This window comes from Saccopteryx bilineata, chromosome 3 (genome assembly GCF_036850765.1).
Source record: "Saccopteryx bilineata isolate mSacBil1 chromosome 3, mSacBil1_pri_phased_curated, whole genome shotgun sequence".
NCBI lineage: Eukaryota > Metazoa > Chordata > Mammalia > Chiroptera > Emballonuridae > Saccopteryx > Saccopteryx bilineata.
This window is the reverse complement of record NC_089492.1, coordinates 3,745,857-3,763,271: the sequence shown is the minus strand read 5'-3', so window position 1 is coordinate 3,763,271 and position 17,415 is coordinate 3,745,857. Positions and strand designations below refer to the sequence as shown.

General features: G+C 58.7%; 1 protein-coding gene across 1 annotated transcript in view; it reads right to left on the bottom strand.

Annotated features, from left to right (window-relative positions):
- The window catches only part of COL22A1 (collagen type XXII alpha 1 chain), a gene marked incomplete at its 5' end in the record, with an annotated part of 208,790 nt that overhangs the window by 191,057 nt on the left and 318 nt on the right, over positions 1-17,415 (bottom strand). The window contains one exon of the mRNA XM_066266381.1: positions 13,041-13,607. Coding sequence (XP_066122478.1) covers positions 13,041-13,607 — 567 coding nt within the window. The remainder of the gene's footprint in view (positions 1-13,040; positions 13,608-17,415) is intronic.

The window sequence follows — 17,415 nt, the reverse complement described above, 5'->3', positions numbered from 1 at the left end:
AGCAATAGTCTGACCACATAAAATCAGACGTCAGGACGCCTGAATGACCCTGTAGCCCAGTCCTCTCCTTTACAGATAAGGAACTGATGCGGGGAGGGTGGGGAGCGACCCCCCGGTGCCATCGCTACCAGACTCAGGGCCCTTGTCCCCTCCAAGTGGGCACGAGGCTGGCAGCCTCCACCCCACTCCCCAAAGGTGCCCGCAGCCAAGCCCACAGACACCAGCTGCGGAGCGGTCATTTCAGAGCTTCTCCTCTTGTCTCAGTGTGTTTTACAGGAACGCTGGTCCTGGGGGGGTGGCGTGAGTCCTCTCTAGCACCGAACTCCCCCCCCCCCAAGCTCTGCCTCCTGTCTTTGATGCAAGTTCACTGCCTCCGGTGGCGATTCCTCCAGCTCGGTGAGAGCAAACATTACTTGAAGCTCCCTCCCCACTGCCTGCTCTGTCTGCTCTGCGCGAGGCAGTGAACTCCACTCTCTGCGTGCTGCAGCCTCCATGTTTTCAACCCCTTTGCAGGCTGGCTTGCTCGGTTCTGGAACAGAATCCGTTGCTAATACCTACCGACCCCTTGAGCCCTAACAGGGATTAGTCCACAGAAAGTACCCGATGCCCCAAGTTCAGCCCTGAGGCCACCATGACCTCACAGTGGGCCCCTCTTGCCTCCTGTCCATTCTCCCGTGGGGCCCGGGCTGCTGGGTGACATGTCCCCTGAGCCCAGTCTGCCAGCCATCACCCACAAACCTGGAGCTGCAGAGGGTCAGCGGGGAGGGGGCACCCCACGGACGGTTATCATGAGGTGCAGGGTCCCGGCTGAAAGGAGGTCTGCGGGGACCCACAGGCAAGGGGGGGACTGCCCTCTTCCTGCGGGGATTCTGCTCAGATGGACCGGCAAAGTGCACGTCAGCCGTGGGAATCCCAGGGAAGGCGGACAGGACATGCCACTCCGGCCTCTGCAGAGGACGCTGTCCGTGGTCAGCTGGAGGAGGGAAGGCAAGGACGGTGCGAAGAGGCCCTGGGTTCGGGTGGCAGCGCTGACCCCGAGTCACTCTGTGGCCGGGACAAACCGTCTCCCCGCTGAGTCTCGGGAAAACACAGGGCTGGCTGCAGAAGCCCCAGGCCCCCCTGAGGGCCAGCCTGCCTCCCGCGGTCCGTGGTTCTGGGGGAGATGGGCAAACACAGGGCTGGCTGCAGAAGCCCCAGGCCCCCCTGAGGGCCGGCCTGCCTCCCGCGGTCCGTGGTTCTGGGGGAGATGGGCAAACACAGGGCTGGCTGCAGAGGCCCCAGGCCCCCCTGAGGGCCGGCCTGCCTCCCGGGTCTGTGGTTCTGGGGGAGATGGGCAAACAAGATTAGGCGCTATTTATTTCTTCTCATGAGGCCACATTTTCTCCATTAGCATGCGGCCTGGGATCACACGTATCTGTATCCAGGCTCAGGGTCATGTCCCCAGCATCAGAGCACCAGGGACAAAGGCAGGCCACAGGGACAGGATGAACACGGCCCCAGGAGCAGGCAGCAAGGCCGGGGGCCCTTCGCTGGGTCCCAGGCGCTGGGCAGAGATGGACCGGCCCAGCCCGGCTCCTCTCTCCGGAAGGTGGTGTAGGAGGGGTCCCGGACTGGCCACTGGCTGCCTGCATTCCTGCGGGGACTCTGGTCAGGCTGGTGGGAGCCACAGCCCGAAGTCAATGAGGTACAGCTGGTGGCCTCACTCCTGCCCCAGCGGAGGGCAGCTGGTCCAGGGAGGGCAGGAACTGGAGAAGCAGCTGAGTTCTGGCATGGGGGTGGGGGGCAGGGGGCACACACTTGGGGGGGGCCCCCGCTCAGGAGTGCTCCTTCTACCTGACCTGGGCCTGCTCCTCCCGCCGCAATCTGCCACCGTCTCTGAGGATCCACAGCCAGAGGGGGACAGCCCGCGGGGAGCACACGGAGGAAGGGGTCACCTGCCCCCGTGCCCCTGGGTGACTGTGGAGCCCCTGCCTGCGGCCTGGGCTCTGCTGTACTGACTGGTCCTTCTCCTGCCAGCGGACCCTAAACAGGCTTCCCAGCCTCGGTTTCCACACGAGAGCACCATGGTGGGCCGGGTGATCGGTTCACTCTCTGCCCTCATCCCCCAGCTGCTTCCGTCCAGCCGTGTGGCACAAAGCGGCACGTTCACGTCCTCTCTGCGGCCGGGCCAGAGCAGGGTGAGGAACAGCAAGGGCCCGCCGTCTGAAGAGTCATCACCCAAGGTGCCCACCTGGCACTGCCAGACCCTCAGAGTGAGCCCCTTCTAAATCCGGGGGCCTCGTGGCCTCGCCCGCATCCCACCTTGCTTCTCAGCATCTCCAGCTCCTTGTTGGAATTTTCTACCTGCATGACCTCACAGCCACTTCAAACACAGTGAGTCCCCGAGAGACACAATCTCTCCTGGCACCCACTGATCCCTCAGCCTTCCCCACTCCTAAAGGGTCACTCTCGAAAGTGCCCAGGAGTTAGCCCTGAATCCCTCCCCTTCGGCCTACACGCCTACTATGTTCTTTCTCCAAATATACACCCCTCACGGCGCTGCCCTCCCCCCCACGCCTCGCCCTGGGCCCACCATCGCTCCCTTCCCACACCCGAATGCATTTCCCCTTCACGGAAGCGAGTGGGTGGTGTACCCATTGCACAGACGACGGACCCAGGCACAGAGGTTCGTAGGTTAAGAGAGGACAAGTGGCAGACACAGGACTTCACCCCCAGCTCCGCCAGCCTAACCCTCCCAGCACCGAACCGCGCAGAAGTGGCCGGGACCCAGGACTGGTGGTGCGGACTCAGGACTGGCGGTGCTGACCCGGGGCTGGCGGTGCGGACCCGGGACCGGCGGTGCTGACCCGGGGCTGGCGGCGCTGACCCGGGGCTGGCGGCGCGGACCCGGGGCTGGCGGTGCTGACCCGGGACTGGCGGTGCTGACCCGGGGCTGGCGGTGCTGACCCGGGACTGGTGGCGTGGACCCAGGAGAGCCCTCCCCGCCCAGAACACCAGCAGGTCCTCACGCGGGTGCCCACGCCCCCTTCTGTCTTTACTTCCTTTTCTTTTCATGGATCCTTAAGGCCGTCGGTGGCCTCCAGTCAGCAAGCGCCTGTTGGAGATGGTGCCCTGGACACCCTGTGGCCAGGTCCCGCCACCCACCTGGTCACCACGGTCTGATTCTCTGTTCAGCACGGGCTTCAGTCTGAGTTCCCAGCGCGTGGCCCCTGCACGTGGACTCTGGCGTCAGATTCACACGGAGCAGCGAGGAGAGCGCGATGCTGAGCGCTGATGGGCTCAGCCTTCCAGACGCCCCACACTCACGCCCCCGGCAGCCCAGGCTCCTCTCCCTCCTGACCCGCCCTCTGGGTGGACGTCTCTCCGTCCACTTCACCCTGAGCTCCAGTGTGCAGAGAAACAGTGCTGACCGGGCCGTTTCCACCTCCTCGGGCTGCATGTCTGCACAAGGACGCGGTGGGGTGGGGTGGGGTGGGGACACACGTGGGTGTGGGCTCCGGGGGCGTGCCGGGCGGCTCTGCCTCCTCTGGGCTCTGGCTGAGGCCCCTCTGCCGTGGGGAGGCTAGATTCACCCAGGCCAGATGGGCCAAGGACATTCACAGCATGTTTGTGACAGGCCTGCTTCCTGGTTTCCAGATGAGGAAGCTGAGGTTAAGCCTCCTGCCCAAAGCCACACAGCTGATCAATGGCCCAGGCCTGTCGTATTTCAGAGAGAACGTTCTTTCAGCTCTCTGTTGCCTCCCTTAAAAATAAATAAATAAGTAAATAAAAGGAAAGGCGAGGAAACAGAGGACGACGCCACGCTCGGCCCTGGACACGCCCCGGGGCCTCTCGAAGGACCTCGGCCAGTTCCACGTCCCCACGGAGGAGAAAGCAGCCTCAGAACCAGGCCCACTCAGGTCCCGTGCTCCTCTTCCAACCCACTGGACTTTCTGCCCAAACAGTCCGACGCTGCTTCCAGGCACAGCCTCGCAGCAGACCTGTTCTCCTGAGGGGGTGTCATGGCCCAGGGCTGTGAGGGGCAGCTGTTCGTGGATCCGAATGGAGCTTAGTCCTGTTCTCACATCAGAGTGACCTCACACGTGCACATGAGGTCCCCTGCCCTTGGCGTGAGACCAAGGCCACAGGAGGTGAAAAGGGAAGGGGGCGTGGACTAGCGCTAGGGCCAGGGTGTGCCTCTCCTGGGCACCGTGCCTCTCCTGGGCACCGTGTCCCTGCATACCACTGAGAGGGGCCCAAGGCCTCCAGACACAGCGCTGCCTCCCAGGCCCCTGGGTGGGACAATGGAGCACCTTCTCGGGGACGCTCCTGAAACGTCATCGGTCTCTGACAGACACTAAGCAGGGAGCAGGCAGGCCTCCCTCTGCTCTCCTGCCCAGGCTCCCGGGCTGAGTGTGGAGCAGAGTCTGGCCACACGCACCCAGCTCGGGCGAGCAGGGTGGTGAACGGAGGTGTCTGGCTCTGCTTTCCGGCTTCACGAATCCCCCCGGGGCTTACTCACTTCCAGCTGGCACAGTTCTGCTCCGGCCCAAGCACCTCCCTTGCAGCCCAACCCGAGCAAGGGGTGGCATTTGGGGGTCTGAGGCAGAAGGCGGCTGCAGGGCAGAACACACATGCTGAGGGGAGGCGAAGGGATGCCAGAGCGCTCCCTGCCAGGGGCACCCCTTCACGCCCTCCCGCCCCTCTCCCCGGCCTGCCAGGGGGCGCCCCTTCACCCCCTCCCGCCCCTCTCCCCGGCCTGCCAGGGGGCACCCCTTCACTCCCTCCCCGGCCTGCCAGGCTCCCTTAGGGCAGCCCCAAGAGCATTGTTAGCAAAGCACCCGCTCGCCCACCCCTTCTTACATCTAAATCTTCATTAAAAACAAACAAAACACGCTGTCTGTGTGTCACAGCGGTGACTCAAATCGGCTGGTCAGAGTTCCAGAAAGCGGGCATGGGGATGCCACACGCGCAGACAGACACTCGGCCCGCGGAGTTTCATGAAGCCGTGTATTTCTAAGTGGCCGCACCCGGGCTGCTCCAGGGTGAGAGGCAGAGAGAAGGGGTCTGCGCACCCCCGTCTCAGTTCATTAGTGTGTGCGCGTCATGTGTGTGTACACGCCGGCGTCGGAGTGTAGTAATTGGAGTGTGCGTGAGCGGGCATGCGTGAGTGTGTTTGTGTCCCTGAGCGTTTGAGCGTCAATGCATGTCTGTGTGTGTGTGCTTGTGCACGTCTGGGTGTGAGCATAATGCTGTGTGCTTGTGCACGTCTGGGTGTGGGTGTAACGCTGTGTGCTTGTGCACGTCTGGGTGTGAGCATAACGCTGTGTGCTTGTGCACGTCTGGGTGTGGGCGTAACGCTGTGTGCTTGTGCACGTCTGGGTGTGGGCGTAACGCTGTGTGCTTGTGCACGTCTGGGTGTGGGCGTAACGCTGTGTGCTTGTGCACGTCTGGGTGTGGGCGTAACGCTGTGTGCTTGTGCACGTCTGGGTGTGGGCGTAACGCTGTGTGCTTGTGCACGTCTGGGTGTGAGCGTAACGCTGTGTGCTTGTGCACATCTGGGTGTGGGCATAATGCTGTGTGCTTGTGCACGTCTGGGTGTGGCAAAGGCAAAGAAACCGGAGTCTCTAATGAAAGGGACCGAGAGGGACGTCTTGCAGTAGAACAGTCACCTCCACACCCTGCTCTGACAGCTGGGCCCCTCAGCCTTCCAGGAAGTGCAGGGCGGGGTCAGCAGCACTGTCATCAATCAGCCACAGTTCTTGGAAAGCCCCTAAACACCACGTAGGCCCCGAGTCCCACTGGCCCCCGACAAGTGAGAAACAAGTTCAGTTAGGACAGGATGGCCACGCAGGACACGAGAGCCACGCAGATGTGCAGAACCCCTCCTCGTGTTTAATGACAGGGAGGCGTGTTTAGAGCGAGGCCCCGGTTTACACAGAGCTGGTCTGTGCATGTGTACAACAGGCCTTCTGCAAGTGCCAATTTAGCGGTGGTCATTACACATTGCCCCTTGACCGAGTGGAGATGGAAGCCACAGTGTGAGACACACCACCGCCCCTCGTGAGCTGGCACGCACCACCGCCCCGCGTGAGCTGGGACGCACCACCGCCCCGCGTGAGCTGGGACGCACCACCGCCCCTCGTGAGCTGGCACGCACCACCGCCCCACGTGAGCTGGGACGCACCACCGCCCCTCGTCAGCTGGGACGCACCACCGCCCCACGTGAGCTGGGACGCACCACCGCCCCTCGTCAGCTGGGACGCACCACCGCCCCTCGTCAGCTGGGACGCACCACCGCCCCTCGTGAGCTGGGACGCACCACCGCCCCTCGTGAGCTGGTACGAACCGTCGCCCCTCGTGAGCTGGAACGCCGCGTGGCAGGACTCAATGCCAGCAGCAGAGTGACTGAGGGCAGGTTTGGGGGGGGGGCTGAGGAAATGACGACACGTGGCCCTCACAGTTGAGGGGACACACGTGCTATGAAGACTGAGACGGCCCCGTGTGCCCTGGTCCAATCGGGGCCACAGGCAGGACCATTCGGTTTTGATATGTGGGTCAGAGTCTTCGGTCCAGACAGGAGTCAGGCAGGGACATGCACCCGAGGGCCCCCAGGGGTCATCTTCCGTGGCATAAACAAATTAAAAATAAATTATGGGCGGTTTTCAGTGTTTTGTCAGTTTCAGGCATTTTTCTAATAACATTTCTCAACACGTAATGAGAACTAAGTGGCCCAATTACTACTTGTAGGGCTGGCCACGATCATAGCAAGTTTTTCCAGGAGGAACTCCCAGTGACCCTTAGGTAAAGGGTGGCGGCCAGGCCTGAATTGCTTCCTGAGGCTGACGCAGTCCCAAGGGCCAAGCCACAGACATCCACGTGGCAGCTGCAAACCCACAGCTGACGCTTTCTCCGGTTCCTCCCGGGCCTCTGGGTCCAGCCAGGGCACTCGCTGGGTGGGTCCCTCGTGGCCACAGACTTATTCCCAGATGTGTGTGTGTGATGCGTGTGTGGTACGTGGGTGTGGGTGTGGGTGTGCACGCACGTGTGTGTATGTGGTGTGTGTGTGTGTGCATGTGGTATATCTACGTGTGCATGTGTGTCCTGGGTTCACTGTTGGCTCTCTGGGCAGAGGGGATGAGGACAGAGGCAGGAGTGTGGCCAGGAAGAACACAGTGTGCTCACAGCAGATGGGGACAAGGACACCAGCAGGACTGTGCCCTCTTTGACAAACTACAAGAGTCGGACTCAGAGGGACTCTGGGCCCAAAGACATCACCAGGCTGGACGGGCCACCCGGACCTGCGGCCCGCTGGCCCCAAAGCTCCACCCTTGGGTGTGGCCGCTGGGTCTTCAGGGGGCGGGTTATTGCAGGGGGTTGAAGTGGACACTGCTTTTGTCTGAGAAGCACAGGGGCGGACCCTGGACCCCCCTCTTCCTGGTCGTGTGAACTTGGGGAAGTCGGCTCAGAGCTCAGCCTCAATTTCTGCCTCCTGACATTGGGGACAGTAACACTTTCTCCGAAGGACTACAAGCTGCTGCCCATGCCCTCGGCACTGCCCTGCAGGGGGCCGGGTCCATGCCTGCCCCGGCCTCTGCTTTCCCTGGGCCTCTACCTGCAGCTCTGGGCCCGTAAGTCTTGGCGTGTCATCCTGAGCTCAACTCAATCCTGTTCTTCCCAAATAGGCCTTCCTGTAACCTCCTGGCCTGAGACCCTTTTTCACACGGCCCTGTTTTCTTCTCTTCAAGCACTTATCACCGTCTGAAATGACCTTACCCATTGATTTTTTTTTTTATTATCTATTTTCCTTCCTTTCTGGGGAATAGCACACTAAGAGTAGGATCACAGATGTCTCCTTCACCAGTGTGACCCCTGAGCCTCAGCACAGTGTCTAGAGGGAAATAGCAGATGGATAAATAAGTGTTAAAAATAATAGTAACAGTCCAATAGTATACATAAAGATCCTTAAAACACCCACTGTCGTGAGATGACAGCTATGAGGCCTGTGTAGTCCGTTCCCAGCCACATAAACAAGTTCTGTTGTTTACTGAACATGCTCTACACCATGAAAAAGAGCGTAAACAAATGTTCAAGTGAACCGAATAATTCCCTCACTGAGAAGGGAAGTGGCCTGTCCCTGGCCACAGTAAGAAGCTAGGGTGACACTCTCAGTGAGTATCAGCATCCACCCCCTGCCCCCTCCAGGCCAATCTCACTTCTCATTACAGCTGAGCCTGTCGGGGGGGCCGGCCCCATGTGCAGGGCTGACCCCGAGGCTCGCCCTGGTGCGGGTGCTGAGCTGGGTGCAGACACCCAGGTTCCAGTGAGAACAGCAGGGGAAGAATAAATTCATCCCCCCTTCAAAAGAAAGCACATTCTCTCCCTCCCCCCCCCCCCCAACATCATGGTAAGTATAACATCCAGTAGTCAAAGCTCTCACTAGGACAGCCGTGTAGCTAGGCATGACCACATCAAGGGAGACCCAGAGGGTGACCATGTGTCAGGACACAGACACCGGAAGCATGGGAGAGGCCACTGCTTGGCCCTAGTCCACGCTAACACATCAGCTCCCTTGTCCAGGCGCTAAAGGACGGCACCCAGGCGAGCGTCCGCTGCCCGTGGGAGAGGGGAGAGAGGACCACCACGGTGTCCTCGGAATAGCAGTGGGCGGAGGCTCTCCCCGCGGCGGCTGGCACACCACAGGCTCACTTACGGCGACCCGATAAGCTATATAAAGTCGTCCTGCGGCCACGACAGAGCCCGGGGTGGAGAAAGCTCTTAATTACAGCTGACGTGCCCGGGCCGGGCCGTCTGCCGCTTCCGCCCCACACGCTGCAGGAGGCCAGGCCGAGGCTGAGTCCCCTGGGAACCTCGTCAGGCCACGAAGACGCAGGGCTTGACGCCGTGACCCTGAGCTGCTTCCCCAAATGAGCCTGAGGCCAAGGGGACAGTGAGCCACATGCCAGAGCAGATGGTAGGGGAGCCCCCTGGGAGAGGCCCCGGGGTGGGGCTGAAGCCAGAATCCACCTCTAATAACGTCAGCCACGTGTTGCTGTTGGTAATGTTATTCTGCTCATAAGTTTGCAGATATATATACATATTTATATATATATATTTCTCTTTTGTGTTTATATAGATTCTAGTGTCCCCCCCAATGCATCCCCCCTTCCCTGTGTTCCCCTCAACACCCCCCTTGCCCCCCTCCCTGCAACGCCCTCCCCCCTTCCCTCCAGGATTTTCTTTCCTGCTCTCCATAACGCTGTGTTATGTGTATACAATTTCACCAGTCCCTTTCCCTCCTCTGATCCCATCCTCTCATCTCCTTTTTTTATAACATGGGGATAATGATTTTTTTCAAATACCATGCACTTCATTCATTCATTCAACAAACAGCCACTGGTCACGGTGGCTGTGCCCCAGCAGAGGAGTCAGTCAGCGTGCGGTTGTGGACTGATGGGATGAATGATTGAGACTGGACCCAATGACTGCTGCAACGCAGGGCTCTGCCATGAACGGGTGTGTAGTTTGGAGCCAATGAAATGATTACTACACCAAAACCCCATGTTAATTAGTCTATAACTCTCCAGATCACTGAGAGAAACCCCCTACTCAGACTCCCTCCCATGTGGGCCGTGAAGCCCCCTGCGGGTCTCTGCTGGGTGCCACGGGATTTCTGTCGTCGGGGGTTTCCGTGACACTTCCTGATCCCATCCTACGGCGTTTCAGTGTTACTGTTAGCTATTTTACTTTGTTGTGCCTGGTTTCTAACTGACGCGACTGTGAGGGGACTTCGTTCCCTCTGTCACCAGAATAGAGCAGGCCCTCGTCAGCTCACAGCTGTATTTACCAAAGCGATTCCCCTCGGACGGACGGCGGGGCGGAACTTACAGCAATTGGAGAAGGCTGGGGAGAGCGTATGGGGGTTTTCCTAATGATATCATGGTGGGTGGGGGTGGGCTGGACCAGGCGGGCTTGTGTCCGTTTCTCCTTCTGTTGGTTACATCCACCACCCCCCAATTTTCCAGCACAGGTCAAACCCCTTTCCTGGAGGGAGAAGGGGTGGACTCTATCTCAACTCTCCAATGCTAGACAGGGGCCGGTGCTTCAGGCCGTACGCAGCCCGTGTTTCCACGCCCAGGCTACAGTGACATGTCAGGGTCTCAGGGTCACAGGGCCCACGCTAGTGTCAGACTGAAGCCAGGGTGCCTGGTCGCAGCCCCCTCCCCGGGTCTGGAGACTCGCCCGGCTCTGAGAGCCCGAGAGCTGTCCACGCTGGCGGCCCCCTCGCCCTCTCCCGCCCCTTCTCTGCCCTGCTCTGAGCCCTGGCCAGCTGCCTGCCCCAGGGCCCCGTGCTGGCTGGCGCTTGGCAGGGTCAGGCCAAAAGGGGGTGCCAAGCAGCCAGAGGGGAGGGGAGCCTTTCGTGTCCCCTCCAGGCCAGCGTTGAGGCAACGCTGCGTCCCTCTAGGTGACTTCACAGCCGGGGGGCAGCCCTGTGACACCCCCACGGGGCTGCAGCCGCCCTCCGTCCTGTATCAGCTGGCTTCCCCACTGCCAGGTCCCAGCGCCTGGGACCCCTCCTCAGCCTCGCTCGGCCTGCCAGGACCCTGACACACGAGTCTGCCGAGAACAGGGCTCACGCGAGAGGAGAACGGAGAAATGGAGGGAGTGGAGGGAGCCTCTCCCCCTTGAGGCCGCCTGACCTCGGGCCTTTGCATCGTATGTCATGTCCGTTTGCTCCACTCCTAAAGGCAGCTAGAGGGGGGCTTTCGGCCACCCGTGACTGACATCACCATCCCTGATTCAGAGCCTGTGTTCCGGGGCACGAGGTCAGCGTGGAGGCCGCAGCCCTGCTGTTTTCTTAACTGGGCACCACAGTCCTGTGACCTCACCTCTCAGGGTGTCCCTGCCAGGCCAGAACCGTCCCCTGGGAACACAGTGCTTCACACTCTAGATTCCACTCTGCCAGGGTCCAGAACTGGGCCAGCACTACAGGATGGCAAACTGCCAGTGCAGAGGGTCTGGACGTGGCCTGGCTCCCCAGGGCTCATCAAGGGCTCTGGGGTGACAGCTAGGTGCTCATGACCCTGAGCCACCGCTCTGGGTTTCTGCCCCTTGAATGGGCCTGGGACCCGGTGCCTGGCTCTGGTCAGCCCAGATTTCTGGCCAGTGTGCACCCAGATCACCCCTGGCTGGACTGTCTCCTCCCTTACCCCTCTCTTCCATCTTGGCCCCCATGGCCCCCCTGCCCACAACTGAGTCTCCCAGGAGCTTAGCATCCCAAACGCTCCGATCTGTGAAAAGGAGGTACCTCTAATCTATGAGGTTGTCACGAGGGTCAAAGGAAGTCACTCACAGAAAGTCCATGGCCAGTGCCTCCAGGACAGGCCACCTTCCCTTAGGCCTCTGGGCACATGGTTTCCTGGTCTAGAAAACGGGCCCGGTTACCAATGCGCCACCAGTCCAGCAGGCTTTCTCCCTGGTGTCCTCTCTGCAGCCCATTCCCCAGATGTGACCATGCCATGCCCTGGCACAAACCCTCCAGTGCTTCACCTGAGCTCACAATTGAGACCCTGACAACCAGACACAGCTACAACCCCTGATCCCCTCCTTTGTTCTGGCCTTGTGGCCCAGTATAGTTCACTGATGTGTCCTGCTGTCTCTTAATCCATGTCACCATCCCATCATGCAGCTCATGCTTGTCCTTCTCTACCACCACTGAAATGCCACCTCCTCCAGGAAGCTCTCCCTCATTCTCATGGTCACCTCCCATTCAAACCACAGCAGGACTCTGCCCATGAGGCTCTGTGGAACCTTCATTAAAGTCATCCATGCAGCGTTCCATTCCTCTTGATGTTCTTTTTTCTTGGCCATCTAGACTGTGAACACCCCAAGGGCAGGGGCTGTGTCACAACTTTTTTTAGAGGCCCAGAATCAGCACAAGGGCACACACAAGGAGACCTCCAACAAGGAGCTGTGACTATTAGAAATTAAGTGAGCCAATGTAAGGGAAAGAGTCACAAAGTGGTAAAGAAATCAAAGGGTTTCCAGTCTCAGACTCTAACTGGGCTGCAAGCCAGGCTCACCCCTAGGACCGGAGACACCAGCCCCCGCCCCCCTGCACCTGATGAGATGATAACCATTGGGCTTCCCACCTGAGAGTCTCAGTCCCCAGAAGTCAGGTGGAGGGAGGCTGAGACCACTCCTGCCCCCACCTGCTGACCCTGGAGGGGAAGTTACCCAGCACTGGTCTGGCAGTGGGTAACTTCTAAGGTGGAAATGCCACCCTAATGAGGCAGAAGCAGAAGGTGGAGACGGGCTGGCCCATGACAGCCCCCTTCCATCTTCCTGCCCCAGGGAAGGGATGGCCTCAGGATAAATTCCTAGAGGTCAGAGCCCCTAGGGGCATGGGCTCTCTGCCTGCGGCCCAATCCCTCTCCCTCACCCCCAGCCACAGCCGTGCTCAGACAAATGGCTCGGAGACCTAGGGTTATCTCGAGGGCACCAGGCCAACAGCCCTGGCCTCTGGAATAGCAGCACCCCCACCACGGCGAAATGGCTGACTCGGGTCCCCGGGTACAGTCCCCGAGCCTGCCTGTGCCATGCTCTTACATGAGCTGTCATCAGGGCAGGTCCCCTCTCTGTCCCCCTGCTGCGTGCGGAGGCCTCAGTGAGCCCTCTGCAGGCACAGGCTCCGTCTTCACGACCCTGGGGGTTAAGTAGATGTTTTCCTAGTACCGGGAGACTCTTAACTGGTCTCCATGCCTCTCAGGGTGGGGTGGGTGGGGTCAGAACGCAGCCTGACCCCTGTAATCCCCTTTCCATTTCTGCAGCCCTAAAAGTCGTGATCTTGGTGACAGGCACATACTATGCGTAGGTGCAACTGGGTTTCTTACATTACAGAGCCGGGAATGGTGGACTCGGGCCACGGCTGTCACCGCTGTCCTGCAGCTGAGGCCTCCCGCGCCTTGGCCCAGCAGCCTTGCTCTAACTGGGGCTCCAGCCCTGGGTAGGCGGCCAGCGCAGCCCCCGCCTCCGCCCCGCCCCACGCCGCGCAGACTCACTCTCGCACAGGCGGCGCCGCAGCTTGCCCCGGATCTTGTCGATGGCGTCGAAGTCGGACACGTGGAAGACGTGGGCGGACTTGGGCTCTGAGGCGATCTCCTCCAGCTCCTCCTTCAGCGCCTCCCCGACGCCCACCGCGAAGATGCGGATGCCTGCCCGGTGGGCTGCGGTCGCCGCCTCCAGCACCAAGTCCTGGCTGCGGCCATCCGTCAGCAGGATGGCCACCTGCTTGAAGGCGCGGTCCCCGGGGCGGCCGCCGGCCAGCGGCGAGAAGCTGTGGCGGGTGACGTAGCGCAGAGCGTCGCCCGTGTTGGTGTGGCCACCCTGGTAGGCCAGGGACTGCGCAGCCGCCTTGACCGCCTCCCTGGAGTCAAAGTGGCCCAGCTCAAAGGCCGTGGTGGGCTGGTCACTGTAGTGGACGACCCCCACACGGGTGTGGTCGGGGCCCACTTCGAAGGTGTCCACCAGGTTGGCCACCCACTGCTGGACCTTCTCAAAGTCCTCCTTGCCCACGCTGGAGGAGGTGTCCAGCAGGAAGACCAGGTCGTAGTGGACAGTCTTGCAGCCTGCAGGGGTGAGACAAGGGGTAAGGCAGGGTCCATGTGTTGTGGAGAGAGCGCTACCCCTGGGGGACCTGGAGGCGTGGTCTCTGGCTCACGCTACATGCTTCAAACACCCACCCAGAGCCCTTGTCCTGCTGCCTTAATGCTCAAACCTCAGTTTCCTAACTGTCCCATGATGACAAGTGTCCCCAAGGTGGCTGTGAGTTTCAGCTGACAATATATAATCTTATAGGAAAGTGATTAACATTCATGGAACGGCAAGTACTGTCCCAATTTCTTTATCTATGTGGTTACAAGTGACTTCATTATTTTCTCAACCCACTACCAAAAAATAAATAAAAAAATGCATGCCCATTTCAGCAAAGTCAGAAGAGGCAATTAAAAAAAAAAGTGTTTGAAGTGCTGGTATTCTCATCTACAGAGACAACCACTGTTAACCACGGTCCGGATACTTGATTACTTTCAATTATTTCCATATAGTTATTGATGGGAGTGGGACTCTACTAGACACGCTGAAGGATTAGCTGTTTCTCCTGCATCCAGCAATGTGCTGGGAACCCATTTTCAATGTGATAATGCCGGTTTCCATGGCTACAGAGAGTCCACTGCAAGGAGGAGCATAATTTATTTAGCCAGGGCTCTCCTGTTGGATATTTAAACAGTTTACTGTACTTTACTCTTAGAAGTCAAATACAATATATGGCATTCATAGATTTTAAATATACATTCATAGAATTCCATAATGCTTTATGAAACCCTGCTTATGTTTTTATAACTAGATAAATACAAATTTCATATTAATTGTTCAATGCTTTTGATTAAACAAAAAAGAGCTTCGTATAATTTATTTCTAGGCTTCAGAGCAGAGAATTTGCTCATCTCCGTTTTACAATTAGAGAATATAAGGAAAAGTGTTTCCTACACTACAAAGGGCTGCACAAACCTATGAGAGAACTAAGGAGAGACCCCAGTCTTGACTCTGCCAGAAGCTGGGCTTTGGTCATGCCATGGGCTTTGGTCATGCCAAGAGCACGGCTGGCCAGGCCTCTGGGAACACTGGGCAGAAACATTTGGCTAGTAAAAACAAAAGACACACACACACACAAACCCCATTTTGTTATAAACTATCAGATTGACAAAAGTTACAAAGACCATTGTAGCCGGTGAGAACGTGAAGAGAATGCAATGAGTCTTTTGATCAACCAATTCCGAATCTAGTGATTTACCCTAAGAAAATAACCAGATAAATGGAAGATGGAAAAAAATGATGTACTATATAAGGAAGTTCACGGCAGCTTTCCCAAGCAAAAACCTGGAGACAGCCTGTACAGTCCTACTGAAATAAAAGTCATCGGGGTCCCTACCGTGAAATGGCAGGCGGTCACGGCAGGGACGGCTGTAAAGGAATTCTTATCGCCAATAGGGACACTTTTTCCCCACTTACTGTTGGGTGTGAAATGCCAGGTGTGTCTAGGTGTGGGGTTGTACTTGAGAGAACGTGCAAAAAGAAACATTGCTAACCTCTGGCAAGCAGAACCATGCATGATTTCTTATCTTGTATCTCTAATTTTATGTATACAAACAGTAAGTTAAGTTTGAAAGAGTAACAATAAAGTTATATGCCTTTACACACACACACACACACACACACACACACACACTTTCCGGTCCCAACCTGAGTTGGGGCCACTCCTGATATTTCCCCACCCACCCTTCCCTCTAGTTCCTACAACCCAACTGACAATCGGCCTGTCGGAGCCGAGCTTAATCCCTCCCTGTCTTCCCGAAATTGAACTCTAATGGGATAAGAGCTTCTGGAGTGTGTTTGCCCAGATGTGTGGACTCAAGAGGTAATTCCTGGGGAGTTTTTCTCCTTGACACAGAAGGTCATCCTTTTGTCTTTGAGACAATAATGTCCCAGTCAGTTCAGGATAATTGCTGCTGCGGGCTCAGCAGGGCCCGGCCTGTGGGCTGGAATCCTTGAGCAAATTTGTTTTAATCTTGAAGAAAATTCATGTGTTCAAAAGGCCTCCCCAAGGGGCCCTTCGGAGCTCTCTGTACATTTCTCCTGGTGGCCAGAGAGCAGGTTGGATAGTAGGCACGTGAGAATTAAGTGTGATGTACAGGGAAGGGCCCTGACCCTGGGGCGCATGGCCTGGCTTCTGGCCTCTGCTCAGCCACAGGTAAAGGTTGTGTGAACCCGGTCTGGTGACCATTTTCTACCCTAGGAAAACAAGGGCTTGGAAAAGCCGGCCCTCGGCCTTCCCACTCCTGAACTGAATAACCCTGTGTCAACCGCGCAGCGAGATCCTCTCAGGGAACATAAATTCACGTGTTCACCTGAAACCCAGGATGTCATCACTGTCTTCCCAGTGAGCTGGGCGGTCAGAGGTTGGGGCAGAGTGAAATACACGCAAAGACTTTGTAATAACGACACAGAAACGCCCACCTCCGGGCAGTTTGTTTTGTTTTCTGCCTTCCTGCAGGCTCAGAGGAAACAGCTGGGGCTCAGACTCAAGCGCCCAGTTCGACCAGCCTCACCTGTATGGGGCTTTGGCCTCTCACACCTGGGTTCCTTATCTGCAAAACCGGCGCTGCGCTTTACAAGGGCAGAGCTTTACCGGATCAAGGAAGGGGGGGGGGGGAGGAGGTGCCCTGGGGACGAAGCTTTGAATAAATAGGGCAGAGCTTTTTATGAAGCTGGGGCTATGAATAGGGCGGAGCTATGCGAGGGGCAGTGCTTTACAAGGGCAGAGCTTTCTGAGTGGTGCTTCATGGGGGTGGGGCTTTTACAAGAGCGGGGCTTGGTGTGGGGTGGGGCTCAATGAGGGCGGGGCTTTGTGTGGAGCAGGAGCTCTACGTCCAGCTGGCACTTTACTGTGCAGGTGATGCTTTAAGTCTAGGCGTCTAATGACAGGTGCCCAGTGCTCCTGCTGGTCCTGCGTGTCTCCGCACGGATGTTGACTTCCTCCAGGAGGTCCTCGGATAGGTGAGCAGAGCCCCCGTGTCAGGATAGGCCTCCCTTGCCCGCCTCGGGCCTCCTCTTCTCCAACAAACTCTCCTGCTTCCTCCGTCTCCTGTGGACCTGCCCTGGCTACCTCCCTTTCCCCGGGGAACAGCCCCAAAGCCTTCACCAACACAACCGGGCCCTAAGCCCTGCCTGCTGTCCCCAAAACCCAACAGGCATTTGAGAGGGAGCAGCTCACAGCTCATTCTGAGAAGGACTCAAGACGGGTCCAGACAGCTCCTTCCTTTCCCCGACACACACCCACACCCGCTCTCGCACTCACACACACAGAGACACTCGCCCTTGCTGGGTAACCGACTGTTGTGCACATGGGCTGGAGGAGGGCTGACACACACGGGCAGGCACGCCACTGCACCTCACAGGCACGCGCGCGCGCAGACTGCGGCAGCCCCACTCACACGCGCACACGCATGGACGCGCACAGACTGCGGCAGCCCCACTCACACGCGCACGCGCACGGACGCGCGCAGACTGCGGCAGCCCCACTCACACGCGCACGCGCACGGACGCGCGCAGACTGCGGCAGCCCCACTCACACGCGCACGCGCACGGACGCGCGCAGACTGCGGCAGCCCCACTCACACGCGCACGCGCACGGGCGCGCGCAGACTGCGGCAGCCCCACTCACACGCGCACGCGCACGGACGCGCGCAGACTGCGGCAGCCCCACTCACACGCGCACGCGCACGGGCGCGCGCAGACTGCGGCAGCCCCACTCACACGCGCACGCGCACGGACGCGCGCAGACTGCGGCAGCCCCACTCACACGCGCACGCGCACGGA